At 41.3% G+C, this 15,540-nt stretch overlaps 1 protein-coding gene across 4 annotated transcripts in view; it reads right to left on the bottom strand.

The window, feature by feature from the left end:
- Nucleotides 1-3,055: 3,055 nt before the first annotated feature.
- mideasb (mitotic deacetylase associated SANT domain protein b) overlaps nucleotides 3,056-15,540 on the bottom strand; it is a 25,825-nt gene continuing 13,340 nt past the window's right edge. For 3 of the 4 annotated variants that reach the window (XM_086275685.1, XM_086275686.1, XM_086275687.1), the window contains exons 8-13: nucleotides 12,639-12,714; nucleotides 11,603-11,691; nucleotides 9,483-9,626; nucleotides 8,947-9,069; nucleotides 7,800-7,999; nucleotides 3,056-6,141 (exon numbers count right to left, since the gene is read on the bottom strand). In XM_086275685.1, coding sequence (XP_086131811.1) covers nucleotides 5,907-6,141; nucleotides 7,800-7,999; nucleotides 8,947-9,069; nucleotides 9,483-9,626; nucleotides 11,603-11,691; nucleotides 12,639-12,714 — 867 coding nt within the window. In that variant the 3' untranslated portion in view covers nucleotides 3,056-5,906. The remainder of the gene's footprint in view (nucleotides 6,142-7,799; nucleotides 8,000-8,946; nucleotides 9,070-9,482; nucleotides 9,627-11,602; nucleotides 11,692-12,638; nucleotides 12,715-15,540) is intronic. The other variant, XM_086275688.1, reaches the window with a different exon arrangement.

The raw sequence follows: 15,540 nt of genomic DNA, 5'->3' as shown, positions 1-15,540 counted from the left end.
GAGGCTGCACTAATCAGCATCCTATCACCATGTCCAGCATCTTAATTTAGCACATTAGTATGCAAACCTTTGCTAATTACGCCTGAATGCAACAATATGCACAGCTGCTTGTGAGGTGGTCAGGCGTTCCCCTCCCGCACCAACTTGGGGCGTCGCAGAGCAGCCTTCAAACATTTCTGTGACTCTGTGCAACCAACAGTTCACACCCACCTCATTCCATAATTATTAGCCATCTGTATAGCGGTGAGATGGAAGCCAGGGTTTGAATGCAGTTTATTTTGTCACTTTTTTGTGCTTAGTGAGTGCAACCAGATGAGAAATGTCTGAAAACACGCTCCAGTGTTCTAATAAGTGGTTATTAACTCTGGAGGAAGGCTCCTCAGAAAGCTATAAGGTACAATAAAATAAGAGCTGGTGGAAATATATTTTGCAAAACCTTTGAGATGATTGCACAGAGAGATAGCTGAGGGGTATATAAATGTCTGCCACAAAATCAGCTTCAGTCAGTCAAAATGTTGCTGAGATGTTTCATGTTTGAAATGGATGGATATCTTGAAAACCTTTCATTGTCTGGACAAAAAAACAAAACAGATTAAACTTAAATCAATGAACCCTTTATACTCTTTGTTGTAACCTTGAACTTTTCAGCAAACGTTTGGAAACATTTGTCAGATTTTAGGTGCTACATTTAGGTGGCAGATCCGTCCAGGATTTGGCAGGATCTGGACATCAGGCTGAGAGTTCTCATATCACACCTCCTGCTGGGCTTGGCTCTGATGGCCAGACACAGAAAGTAATATATTGGGTTTGAGCAACGACAAAAAAAATCCCCACATTCATTTCCTCTCTCTCTAACTCCCACACACACTCTTGTTCACACACACTCAGGGAGAGCACCTGGCTGTATTTGTCAAGTTTCTCTTGACACATGTTGTCTGAGCCTTGGGGAGGAATTTGGACTGTATGAGAGCTGTTATAAATAGCCTCTAGTCTCTCTTTGTTGATGTGATGGATGCTTTGCAATACTGGCGCTGATACAAGTTATCATTAAGTTGCAGGAATGTCTTAGAAGTGTTTTTAGATGTAAAAGATGAGTGCAATTTTTCAAACTCAACCAACGCTCAGAGATGGATGTGATGGAGGTGTTGTGCAATTTTGATTCAGTGTTTGCAAAGCTTTGCCCGCCCTGATCTCTAATTTTCTCCAGCTGTAAGATAGGCAGATAAAGTTTTGTGATGCCTGTTTCCCTCCTTGGCTCCCACTCCTCCTATTTGTCTTCCTCCTCCGCCTCCTCCGCCTTCTCCTCCCACGGGCTGGAATGAGCAAAAAGAGAACGAGAGGACACATCTGAACAGCATGCTGTTCTTGTTTGCCTTTCCCAGACTGCCCTGCTGCTAGTGGGAGTATTCAGTTCCCCTCATCACTTTATCTCCACTGTCAGATCCTACAGTTATCTCTTAAACATCCTACACAGTCACAGCCATATAGACCCAAGCATCATTGCTACAAAGGCTCAGGTTTTTACAAGTTTCATGCTCTAACCTGCGCATGCGCATCCTAAGCTGCAGTGAGAAACCTTTGACACCTTCTCTCAGAAATAAACTCAATAATGAAAATGAAAGTTTTGTATTACACACTTTTGTTTTCACTCTAATCTCACCAATAAGAGCAGGAACTTTATCTTTAAGAGCATAACCTCACAATGAGGATGATGTAATGTTTATCTATGTATTCGTCTACATATATATAGATACATAGCTAGATAGATATTAGGAAACTGGACTAGACTAAAAGACTAGAACAGATGGATAGTGTCTGAAAGCTAGATCCTGAAGAAATAGGAATAAATCCAGTTAAGACCTGAGAGATGCAGCTGATTGATCTACTGTTCGTTGAAGCCTCAGCAGAAATTGTCTCAGTGGAAGGGTGGTGGTCAAGAAACATTTAAGGAAGAGAAAGAGGAAAGGCTGTAGGCAGTACAGTTATGGTCTAATTTAGACCATAACTGTACTGGAAACCAGCAGAAACAGGACCGAGGAGTGATGAACCCAAATGAGAAACTTTTGGTTTCTCTTCTATATGGAGATCTTTAAGAGATTAAACTGTGTCGAAGAAGAAAGACGGTCATACCAAATATGAACAAACTGTTTTTGTCTGATTTACTGTATTTCCATGAATATTTAAATAGGTTGGAATAAATTGCTGCACTGACTTGCTGTCATGTCCCAATTTATGATACCAAATAGCGTACAGCTATATGGTTAAATATGACATAAGCCAATCAGATGTGATTAAGCCATCACAGAACAGCCTGGCTCTGGGCACAGAACAGCTTCCTCCTCCTTTCCTCTGCCTGAATGAACCGCTGCAGCAATGCTGCCCCCTTGTGTGCTGGCTGTGAAGTAATGCAAACAACAGCAACTGTCACTGTTAGAACTTTATCAGGTCTGGTTTGGTGTAGTGATCGTGAGGGGTGAAAAAAGTGACTCACAAAGTCATGCAGAATATTTTAAAACTTTAATATACAGTGCTTCATAAATCATTACTAAAAACACAGGTGGTAAAAATCAAAACAAATAAGTTACACTGTAGTAAAAAGCACTTGAGATTCCTTTCTGTTTTCATCATTAGTGTGAACCTCATATGAAAATAGCATAGAAAGTATGCAAACATAGAATTCCATTCTTATATAGATTTCTAATCTTTAGCTAAATAAACCTTTTGTCCCCTCAAAATTCCCTTAACCGGCCAGAAGAAACAAGGAAAGCTCGTGGCCTCTACTTCACCCACAAGTCTGCTTTTAAGAAGCGGGAACACCTTTTTTCTGTTCAACATCCCCCCTCCCTCCCCCGGCATGAACCCAAATAAAAAGAAATATAAATTAACATATCAAACATGTGAACAGTCTGCAATTTCTTTTCTCCGCACTAACTGGTGTACAGTTAAACATCTTACCTATCAGCAGTCAGACACACACAGACACACGTTCTTTTAACACGGTACCCCCCTGCCCCCCCACACACACACACACACACACACACACACACACACACACACACACACACACACACACACACACACACACACACACACACACACACACACACACACACACACACGTGAACAGTTTGTGCATAGACCCAGGTTTAACTTGTGGACTAACCAGTAATTGGAGCCTTTTCTCCCCGCTCCCCCGAGCTCCCCCACTGTGGTTTGTCCTTTAAAGGAAAATAACCCTTTAACCCATTTGTTGCCATGGCAACAGAAGCTGGCTCTGGGCTGAAGGGCTTAACACAGATATGCAGCGATAGACAGATCAAAACACACCGTCTCCGTGGTCCGATTCGGCGCCTCGTATCAGCATAAAGTAAACAGAAAATAGGCGACCACAGATGCACGGCGTAGGGTTAAAACGATTTCGATATCAGCCTTTGATCAGCCACACTGTTATACAAGTCATTTAAATAGCTTCCTTATCACAGCTATACCACTAACGTGCATTTTATTTTATTTATTTCTTTTGCACATGTTTCCATTTAATTATCAAATGCATTTGTAAGCTGAGTCACGCTGTCCTTTAGCTGCTGCTGCTGCTGACGACGACGACGACGACCCCCTCCCCACAGCTAAGCTCTCATTGGAGCGTGTTGGTGCCACAACAATCCATATGCAGACTGAGACACTTTTCCATGCTGACTAAAGAGAGACACTATTCTTCTCTTCTGTCGCATCATGCTTCAATTTAGAAACACCGAATATCAGCAACCAAGTGCAAGAACACGAGTTGAATAACGGCACCGACATTTGCCTGCAAAGAGAAAAAAAATCAGGTACTGAAGTAGAGAATGGGCCCTCCCTTTGTCCCTATCTGTATGTTTTATAGTAAACAGTCTGTGTGAAGTGTTTATAGTAAACTTAGGAGCAAACACTCGAGGGGAATTTGTATGACAGCGATAAAACTCTGTAAAGTTCGAGCTTCCATCTCTCTTAATGCCTGTGTTTCAGCTTTTGCCAGTAAATTATTTACCATCATCAACAGTTTGTGGGGAGTGTAAATAATGAGCTGTGGCTGACAGGTTTAGCTAGAGGGCATGTGTAAGAAAAAATAATAATAAAAGAGCCAGATTTAAGAATCTGTGAGACAGACGAAGCAAAGAACTGCCTCTAAAAACCTACAAAATATGACATTTTAGTCTGAACCAGCCACAAGAAGAAATTTCCTTTTGTATTCCGTCGGTAATTAGATGGAAGTATGAGGAAAAAGCATACTGAGGTAGAAAGTATGTGCTAAAGGCCTACAATATTGGTTCAGTTAGCAGTGAGCAAAGTTTCTGCTGCTTCATCCATTTGTTGATGGAAGTAAAGAATTTACTTACACAGGATAACGACAATTTTAGTTTGCTTGAGCCAGATTGTACAAGCAAAAATTTCCACTATTATCCAAACTAATTTAATTGAACTGTCTCGAGTTGGTCATTGCCGTTTTCTGCTTCAATGTGTGCATCTGTAGAGACCTGCAGTTTCAACAGTCTGAGTCAATGCTTCCCATCAGTTACAGCGGTGCCAGTGAGGCATCCGGAGCAGCTGGTTGTAAGCGTGAAGGAGAAGGTGGGAGGGGGCCGGGTGGGCTTGAACACTCAGGTAACAGGGGGTCAACTTGTTCTATTGCACATACATCTCTGCCTTTTCTTCATTTCATGTTTCCAAAAGAAATCTCACAGTTATAAACAGGCAGCAAGTAGCATTATTGAGTTTTTTTGTTTAAATTAAAAAAATAAAAATAAAAAACAGAAAAAAAAAAAGGAAAAAAAAAAAGAAAAAAAAAAGCTCTGGACAAAGATGGGAAAAAAAGCGCTTAATTAAACTGCAGCCAATACCAGAATATAATAGTAGTAATAATAATAATAATAATAATAATAATAATAATAATCATAAACAGGAATATTCACAAAAAAACAACAATAACCGTATACAGCTACACAGGCAAAAAAGAAAAAAAAGTAACGTCACCTGTATACATATCAATAAAAAAAACAACAGTGTAAAATTGATTGTCATTTTGAGATAAAAAGCATAACATCCAAGGCATCGACAGTGAGGAACTAACTGGGAGCTATAAAAGGTGACGGGGCTGAAGGTGGAGTAGGTGGAGGGGGTTTCACAGAACAAAAGCCCAATGAACACAGAGAACCCATTTGGCGCACATGCGTCTGACAAAGCTTTTGGCAGCTTTGTGTCCAGGAGAGCGGCGACACAGAGGCAACAGTTTGCACATGCCATCCATCCATCTGTCCGTCCCGGAGCGGAGAACCTAACAGCACGAGCCTCCGTTCGCTTCAACGCTCCCCCAGCTGTCCGATTTTAATGTCTTCAAAACTTCACCCGATGCTGGACGGTCGAGATGCAGCTTTTAAGCGGGTGCTGTGGCTCATCGTAAGAAGCGAAGTAGAAAAAAACTAAACAAAAGGGGGTCTGACGAGTTCCACACCTGTCAAAATGATGCAGGGCGAGTTTCAAACTGGCGAGGAAGGCCGCGGCTGGGAGTGGAGAAAAAGGACAGCGCCGAAAGAAGCGGCATGGCTTTGATTTGACCGAGCCCTGTGACCAAGAGAGGTAACACTTGAAAAGCTTTTCAAGCAGAGTAAAGGGGAGTTGGTGAGTTTTGGAAAGCACGTTGTTCCAACACAAATAAAACACTCTCACTCAGTCCACGCGTTCACAGTTAAATGAGGACACGGGAGCTCATCTGTCCCTGAATGTGCCAAGTAACAGAAGTCTTCTTGTTCCACAAAAATTTACAGAAACTTCACAGGGGGGAGGGTTTCTTTATTTCTTTTCAACTGTCCTTCTCCTGTTCAGTAATCAAACCTCGCTACCGTTGCATTCGGTGAGTACGGTCTTCCCATTTACTGCCAGTCATCGTCGTCCTCGTCCTGTGCGTCTGAAGAGTCATCATTGGTGCTGTCGCCGCCCACCTGTCGCGTCCCGTTCTGCTGCCGCGCAGCCAGGATGGCAGCGGCCTCGGCTGCTTTAGCCGCCGCCCGCTCCTCAGCCTCCTTCTGCCGCAGAGCCGCAGCCTTCTTCTCTTGCTCGGCGTGGCTCTTCATGTGAGCGCTGCGGCTCTTCACTTTGTAGAAAATCCTGCAGGGTTAGGGAAAAGCAGGTCAAAGATGCATTTTGCTTTCATTGCTCAGAGTGGTTATATTAATGCCTTCATGCTTTACAAGCAGCTAAAATGCAACTCTGCATAATCGCCTCATTTAATATGTACGGCTCTATAAATATGCAATCTGCTACTCGTGCTATAAAGAGGAAAGCAGTGCTGTTTGTGTTTGTTAAGCAGGCTCAGTTAAGCTCAGTTTGTAAGTCTGGAGGTCAGGAACACAAAGCTGCTTTCAAGCATCAAAAAAAACCAAAACCTGGTACTGGACGGACACTGGACACCAGCTACGTCCTGGCTATGTGCGTCTGTTTGCAACATGACAAATGGAGGTGGCTGAACACACACAGGGCACGTGTAAGACATCAGCCTCCAACATCACTATTATCAAAACAACTAATCATGTGTTGCCAGAGACAGATAAACCTCTTTCCTCATCACTAGGTCTGACTTGTTAGATATGAAACTGTGGTTCTCTAGAGTTTATTTTTGAAACAGTCAGTGACACATTGGAAGTTCCTCAGCCATGTCATTGACAACTTAATTTAAACATATTAAAACAAACAAACAAACAAACACTATCGGGTACCAATGCAAAGGGAAAGACATGCAAAGAAAACAAGGCTGTTTGGAAAAAGGTGGAACCCATTTCAGCTGCTGTTTGCCTGACATGGTCACAGTAAAACAAACCGCTTAAGAATGAATATGCAGAATTTGAATATATAACTTTATGAATTATGGTGTAGAGAAAATGTTCAAAGCCCACTAAGCAAAAAGACATCATTATAAGTAAAAGGGTTCAGCCGGGGGGAATTATTTTATTATTTTAAAGAGCACAAAATGAAAATTAGATTATACACTCTGGGAACTATCTCATAAAGCCTCTTGTATTCAAGTTTTATTGAAATACTACACATTATTCAACAACTCATATAAAGGGTTCTCACACATTTACTCTAAGCTCAGTACTTCCAGACAGCAAAGAATCTGTCTCTCTGTAAAGAATGAGGTCAAAGTTCACTAGCATACACGAACACAAGCTTCTAAACAACAATGATTTTCAGAAAACATTACAACTCCAAAGAGTACTAAAATTCGATCATTTTAGCTCCACAATAAGTCTCACGTCATGTGACACAACAGCAGATCTGCGATAAAACATTTCAAAGCTGTGAATCACCTAGCTGGATATCTGTGGTGGAGGACAGTCTATAATGAGGACACTGAGCTGGTGTGAAGAGCAAGTGTAGTGCTCTTCAAGTCATTGGGTAGAGCTGCACTGACAGGAGGTGTGATGTGCCGTATCTACTCTGTGTTTCGGTTGCTAGGACACAGTTGGCAATAACATGGCCGGTGTTGCCAGAGGACGAGTTGTTATTTTACCAAAGCATGACAGGACGGTTTGATTCTTTCAGAGAGACACCATGAGACACTTCCCTCTATTTACCATTCATATTCCAAGTGGGCAAAAGAAGTACAAATATTTCTGACAAAATTTTTATTTTTCCCATCTTGTCCTGTCTAAGGCTACTTACGCAACTCGAATGAGTGCTGCTGTCATCTTTACATAAGCAAACAGACTCACCCCAGCCTCTCCGACACAACAGCGGTGACTGATGCCACATTTCTGATCACTAACCTGCCACATTTCTTGCAGGGAAATTCCCCCTCCTGACCAGCTGGGCCTTTGTTGCCTGTCGAAGGAGTCGTCTTGCGGGCGTTGCTTTCGTAGCGCTGTTTGGAGCTGGGAGGTGGCGGGTGAGGGGGGTGAATAACCCGGGACAGCGACTGCTCCCTCCCCGTGTCGTCCTGGCCTTTCATAATCAGAACGGTCCCAGGCTGCACACCCAATAAAAGAAAGAAGTGCATTAACATGAAAGCTCCAAAACACCTTTAACATAGCTGCTTAGTGCAGCTGAAGCCACTTTACGAGCAGCTTTTATATAGAATAGCTTCACAACGGTATGCATGTGGACGCATAAATGAGGACACAATCAAACTGCAACATACGCACAGCCTGAATTCATCTTTAACATTTAAAAATGAAAAAGAAAGAAAGGAGAAAAGTTTCTTGCTGAGTCACCGTTTCCCAACAAAGACTATGGAGTTGCACAATGCAGAGCAGAGAGCTGAGGGGAGGACTTGAGTTTTCTTCTCCAAAACCCCAGCGGGGGGCAGCAAAACCAACAGCCAACCAGCAACTCAGGCAAGGTTCAAAAGGACAAATCTTCAACTGACACATTTCTAAAGCAGGAATCAGTTTGCCGCAAAACATTTTCCATAAAATCTAATCTTATCTTCCCAAACTCTCCTGCAGTTTCTCTTTGCTTTAAATTTATTTATATCAAACTTATATGTTCAATCTAAATCAGTCGATATACTCGCTTTACAATATCTTTTAGAATAGTTTGTGTGTGCACAAAAGCAAAAAACTAAAGATGATTAAAATAAATTACATTATTTCTACTGTGAAAAATTATTTTTGAAAAAAAAGCACGGATATTATACTATTAAATAAAACACTATATGCGATAAGTATAATGAGTATAATAACCACAGTAATGATAGAAATTCAGTGCCACCAAACTAGAGCACCAACCTTCGTATTCTGGGGTTGTATTATATTAAAAAAATACTGTTTTACTCATTTTATCTCATCTTTGAGGACAAAGAGGAGAAAACACTGAAAGGAGAGACTTCTGCGCTCGCTGCTCAGCTATACATGTTTTCATTTAATTTATTCACGCCATCATTAATTCATGCAGCTCTTCTAATTGCACACGTACATTCTCTGTGGACGGCAGCGCATGAGACGTCCTGGTAGGGCAGACATCCGGTTTCCTGTCAGCTGACCCTTCCCATTTCCTGCTGTCCTCCTCCCGCTGTGGCTCCAGTCTGTGAGAGCCCTGCTGGTCCAAGAAGAACATTGACTGTAAGGCACACATGTCTGAGGGAAACTTACATCTACTAGTATACAATTAATTTTGAGAGCTATTTTGTACATGACTTCATTCGCACTGTGGCTACTTAAATACAATTATAGCAAACATGCTGATATAGAGATATATATATGCATGCAGCACTATTCAGTTACCATAAAACCCAAACAGCCTGCAGTTGTACTTTTTTTTAACATGCTCTACCTTCTATTATCAGTGTGTAAGGTTACTGTAGACACCATGAACCACAGTTGCAGACAGATACAGACTTTTACATAGTTCAGTTCAACAGCGATCAGTGAGGATATTTGCATGTATTAAACAGACATCCTTTTATCCGCTATTTTCTGCAACGCTAATGTGAAACATGGTTTAAGACTGACCTTGCGGTCCATCTCCTCTTCTGTGGTCTTGCTTTCCAAAGGCTCTGTCTCACCGTAGGTTAGCGTACCATTGCGGCCAGTCTTCACACGCTTCTTATAGGTGTAGTAAAACTCCACACACTGGGCCACCGTCTTTGTGGATACCTGTGAACCGCAACCGCGCTCTTTATTAGTGAATTTTAAACATTTCTCTTTTTCATACAGTCGCTCTACATGGATGAGCATTTCAGAGCTGCTAAAACAAGCAATCGCACCCAAATGAGTTCAGAGCTTTAAAAAAAAACAAAAAACAAACACATGTGTGTGTGGGTCTTTTTATGCATCATGGCATTTCAACTTCAGCTTAATTATATCTGATTGCCTTGAAAAATCTTGTTGCAAATTCAGCTGGAATGATTCATTTCGATATTGATTCATCTGCCATTTCCTCCACCTCTCTTTTTTTTTTTTTTTCTTTAGTAGTCAGTGAACTATGGTGTCAATAATGACAAACGCCCATCACAATGATAGACAATGATAATGACAATAAAAAAAGAAAATGTCAGCACTAAATCTAATTCAGAAGTTTAAATTTGATTTGACTAATGAAGCTAAAATAACCCAGCTAACACTGTCGCTACCACTTGTCCAACTACACTTTTTGATGATCATTTTGTACTTAATTCAGTTAGCTTAATCAGCTAGCTCAGCGGTCCCCAACCCCCGGGCCTCGGACCGGTACCGGTCCGTGAGTCGTTTGGTACCGGACCGTGAGAGTTGAGGCTCAGGTGTGAAATGTATGGTTTTCAGGGTTTTTAAATCAGTTTTCAGCGTTATTTTGTTATCGTTTTTTATCGTTAACCCTGTTTTCCTGGGTCTTTTCACGTGTGTTATGAATAAATCTTCTTTTTTTCGGTACCAGTACTAGTTTTATTTTGTTGTATTTATCCGTGACACCTTAAAGGCCGGTCCGTGAAAATATTGTCAGGCATAAACCGGTCCGTGGCGCAGAAAAGGTTGGGGAACGCTGAGCTAGCTGATGTGCTTGGTGCAGAGTGGCAGGTAAGGAGCTCTCCAGCCTCAGTCTATAGTAAAGGCATGGACCATGCTAGTGCCCAGTATTAGCTTTCTCGGGTTCACTGGCTAGAGAGAGGCTATTTTAGTAAAGCAATAACCCGAATGACAAATGATGCCACATCACTCTCTCTTAAAGTGAGTGTGTTTCCGTCTTGACGCAAGCCAATGATAGTTAAAGTAACCTTACAGGGGTTGTATCACATCCACCATATTGGATGTGATGCAACATCTTCTGGGGGAAAATTGGTATTCCCAAATGGTTGGCAAGGGATTGCTGGCAGTTGTTGGGTGAAGCTGATCACAAATAGGGTTTTACACCAAAAACATCTTTAGGATTCTTTTGGTCACTGGCAGATATTTGCAGCTGCCTGAAGTTGTAGAGACAAACTTCTCTGCAAACAAACTCCAACTGCTTTCAGAGCGGTAATAAAACTTGGAAAAGTGTGCAGTAAACTGGAAAATGATAAAATTTGCTTTGCTTTGAAAGCACATGGCCTAAGTTTCCAGTTCATGCTGCACTTTTCACAGTTTCACTACCATTCAGAAAGTAGCTGGCGAGTCTGCATGTAGGCTGACCACAGCAATCTGCTCGTGACCAAAGGCACAGTTGGAGAATATACATTTTTGTCCCCTCATGATCCCTGGTTGCCAGATGGTTATGAACCAGCCTCTAGGCCTGTGTAACTAGGGCCTTATTCACTGACCCTACACTGTTACTATAGTTATCATAGGTCCAATATGGCAGACAAGTAAACGTCATGTGCAAAATCCTCAGGAACCTCAGCGACACTGAAATTTTATTTTTGAAAGAAAACCTCCTTGATCTCTGAAATGGTTCAGACAACAAAATTGTATCATTTTGCACTTTTGAGAAAAACCTGTTGACTATGAGACACCAAAAAAAACATCAAACCAAAAGGAAATACTTCTATGAAGCAACTCAAAGGAAGAAAAATATGTCTACAGTGATCATAGTAGAAAGTGATTGACAGCTACTAGATGGCCTTGTTCTTCCATCACTGTAGTCTGGACTTCCCTCTCCTTGTGTTTGAAAGGACACATACCTGTTTCTGCACCGTGAAGAAGTCTTTCTTGTATGCAGCGATGCCTTTGTTAAACTGGCGTCTCTCAGCTGCTGTCCAACTGTCTGATCCTGTAGAAAGACAGAGGAGGAGGAGGAGAGGTAGAAAGAAAAAAAAAATGCAGTTGTTAGTTTAAAACACTCCAAAACTATCTGTTTCCATATAAAGTGTGTGTGTGGTGCCTCGTCAAGTTCACTTCCACCCCCACTCTCAACACACACACACACACACACACACACACACACACACACACACACACACACACACACACACACACACACACACACACACACACACTCTACTGGATAAACAAAGGCTCCCCTGTCTCCTGCTTGGGATTAACCACATGCTGCAAGCCTCTCCAACCCCCCCACCCAATTCTCCTACTTCCCTCATCACATTGACTCTGACAATCCTCCACAGTCACCAACTAACCCACCACGGCCACACTCTCACTACTGCAGCTGCTGCTGCTTTGAGGCAAGGCAGAGGGCTCAAAGTCAATCACTGTTTTAATGATGAAAGCACAAAAACTGGGGCTAAAAAAATGGTCTAAAGAATGAAATGAAAAGCCAAAATATGCACACATGGGGTTCATCTTGGGTGAAATCAGAATTCTCAATGATTTATAAGAATTTTTTTGAGTTTCTTGAAGTACCAGCTGGTTGGAGTATAACAGAAATAGCAATAATGGATATGACTTTTACTTGACAAGGTCACAAAAACAAGGATGGTGCATAAATACGGTGCAATTTAATTTGATTTTAATCTAATCTGATCTGATAATCTTACCGTATAGCAACTTGCTTTGTGCACTCAGTCTAAAAACCCCACGTTATGAACTTAATATCACTGCAGACCGAAACCAAACAACTTGGATATGTTTGGCACAGAAAAAGGCTATAAAATCAACTTTTTGATAGTGAATCCAGTGTTTTTTTCCTACTTTACAAAAAATCTCAAATACCCTTTTTTAAAATCTAACGTTATTTGAAAGAAAAAAAAAATCTTAATTTACCTGAGTAATGGTAGTTGGACAAATGATGAGACTTTGGGAAAATTGGATTCCTCAGCATCAGCATGGACAGAGCAGCCTGAAAAACAAATAACATACCATTACTGTTTGAAAGTGAATAAACACGGCACAGCAGCTGCACAGCAGTGATTGTTACGAGCCTTTATACAGCCAGTCCCTCCTGCTACACAAAGCCAACTCCTGCTCTATTAGGCGCTCCAATTGTGCTTTTATAGATCCGTAAAACACTCTGAGCCAAAGCATGAATCAGTTTCTCACAGGTAACTAGGGACTGAGATAACCACTGCTCTCACTTTCCCTGAAAATGCCAGGTATCTGAGGGCTTTATATCATAATTGTACCGCTCTCTGCCATTGTCAAAATAACAATTAACTTTGTGCTCTTAAAGGAGAAACTGACTGTGCATGAATGCTGGAAGGCGGCAGCTCAAGCCGGCCCGCTGCAGAGAGTGGGCGCTATGACAGCCCCCTCCCCCTCCCCTCGTGGTTTCCTTGACAACGTTGGACCACTGCTGGTCGCTAGGGCCTGAAATCTTAACCAGCAGCATCATAAAGCACACTGACAGCTCTACTACTACGCTGCAAGACAACTTCTGCTTCAGTAATGGAAGTATTGATTTAAGATCTGCATTAAAGTCACTGTAATGAAGTGCAACGTAATGCGCAATGCAAAGAGTCTTCCTCTGCTGATGAGTATCATACATAATTACCATACCATCATCAGTTACATCCTCTTTAATTTGTCTTTACACTAAGCCCCTATCAAGTGTGACAGAAGAACACTTGTGTGTTTCAGGAAACAGTGACTGACATTTTGCATTGTTTTTAAAGTCAATATATATGAAAAAGTCACTGGATGTTCAGTTGCTGGGAATTTAATGGGGTTGATATGGTGGGTAAGAGCCACTAGAGATGCTGCCTCCTCAACATTTAACAGCAACCACTCTTTGACCTCATTACAACAAGCGCAGAGTCTATTATTTCTCACACACACTGAGGTTTGGTGTGTTTTATGTAAATGTTTTATTATTCTGCTGTTGAACGCAGCTGTGAAAGTTGCGTTTCAGTCGGTGGCTTACATGTTGCAGTATCAGCACTGAAATCTTCACTAGATCGATCTGTTCATGTGCTCAGATGCAACTAGTGGTCTTCAGTAAGTATGAGACACAGGATGCATCATAGCTGCAGTGTAGTGGAACACTCGTCTGTCCAGGCAGATTTCTCAGGAACGCCACGCTGAGTGATGGCAAGGTCATAAACATTTATGTCACATGTTGCATTTAAGGCGCTTTTCTCTTGCGGGTAACGCCAAGAAGACTGTGTGAACCTGACAACGTGACTGACAGCCACGGTACATTTTACTGGCCGTGCTGTCTTTTTCTCTGAGCTCAACGTGTGAAACAATGCACTAAAGCACACTCAAAACATAACACTAATCACCTGGGAATGCAGCCAACAATTTCATCAACCACTAAAGATATGTTCACTACCACATATGACAAAGAAAAAAGGCAGATAGCTCCGACTAAGAGCATGAGAGCTATCAAAAATGTGGCACATTTCTTTTAAAATCTCCCTTAACCATTTTATGTTTATCAACTGATTAAATAAGTGTTTCAGCTCTACAGCCCCCAGCAGCACATGTACCTCTTTGTGCCTCGATACAGGAGGATCAGTCTGCTTCTGACTAAACGGCCAAACGGTTTTACTATCTCCGTCATCTCAGGCCACCGGGGTTTCAGAACAGAGTAAAGTGAAATTCTACTGATCACTCACTTCCTTTCACTACTCACCAAGTGCTAAAGGCACTGAATGACTACATTAAAAACATGCTCAGCACATGTAAGGGCACTCATCACTAAACCGAACATGTATAAGCAGGCAGTCAGTATATTCTATAATATACAGTAGTGTACTGCATAAATCTCAAAGCAGCACTCATTTTATCTATGAAAAGTAGAGTATTTTTCTACCAACACAGTGATTCCCAATGATTTACTATCCAACAACTTGGTATATCTCAGCATGATGTGCAGTGTGTCTTTAAAATTTTTGAGGAAACTGGACATGTTGAGCACAACAAGAAGATGTGACAGGCCAACAGCCTACAGAAGATTAATATCTGCCATTCTTCAGGAAGGGAAACGGGAAGAAAAGTCTGAGGCATTCCAAATTACACGAGAACTGGACTGAAAATCAGTGGCAGTAAGTCCTATAAAGTGCTAAATCCAATCTTGAAATCCAAATCAGTTTTACCATACAACACGATCTGATGATAACTGCTTCATTTTTCAGCATTAAAATGATCCCAAACACACTCTCAGTTCCATAAATGCATATGTAGTTTAAAAAAAAAGAAAGAAAAAAAGACCATGCAATCCTATCTTGACTGAGATAAATAATGTTGCAATAAATCACTGCACCCATTTCCCATTTTCCTAGAAAGGTATAATGAAATATTGGGTGGCTCAAGATTTCTGCAGTGCATTTTTGAAATGGTGCTGGTCTATTTTCAGGGTACCGAAGATACAGCTTGACATGTTTTCTGCAGGCAGGATTTAATTATTTTGACAAGGACACATCAGTACAAATACTGATTTTTTTCTTCATTCCTCTGCCTTTTTTCTCCTACACTGAACACGCAGGCAGAATTGTTCACATGAGATTTAAAATAAAATCTCAAGTAAAATTGCCAAATATTCTAGCTATTTAAATTTTAGTAATTTATTAGTGCATTCTTGTCTGCTTTTGTGCTGCGACAAATATAATTCATTCATTCTGTTACATGGAGCACTGCAACAATAAATGAGCATATAAGAACTATGCATGATGCCTTTGTCTCAAATATGAAATATTACCATTTAACAACTTCTACCGAATGTTAC

Source organism: Aulonocara sp. 'chitande type north' Nkhata Bay, linkage group LG19, assembly GCF_057382095.1.
Source record: "Aulonocara sp. 'chitande type north' Nkhata Bay isolate Kocher_YH1m ecotype deep benthic linkage group LG19, A_spYH_male_GT1.1, whole genome shotgun sequence".
Taxonomy (NCBI): Eukaryota; Metazoa; Chordata; class Actinopteri; order Cichliformes; family Cichlidae; genus Aulonocara; species Aulonocara sp. 'chitande type north' Nkhata Bay.
Note: the sequence above shows the minus strand (reverse complement) of the source record. Positions and strands in the feature narration are given on the sequence as shown.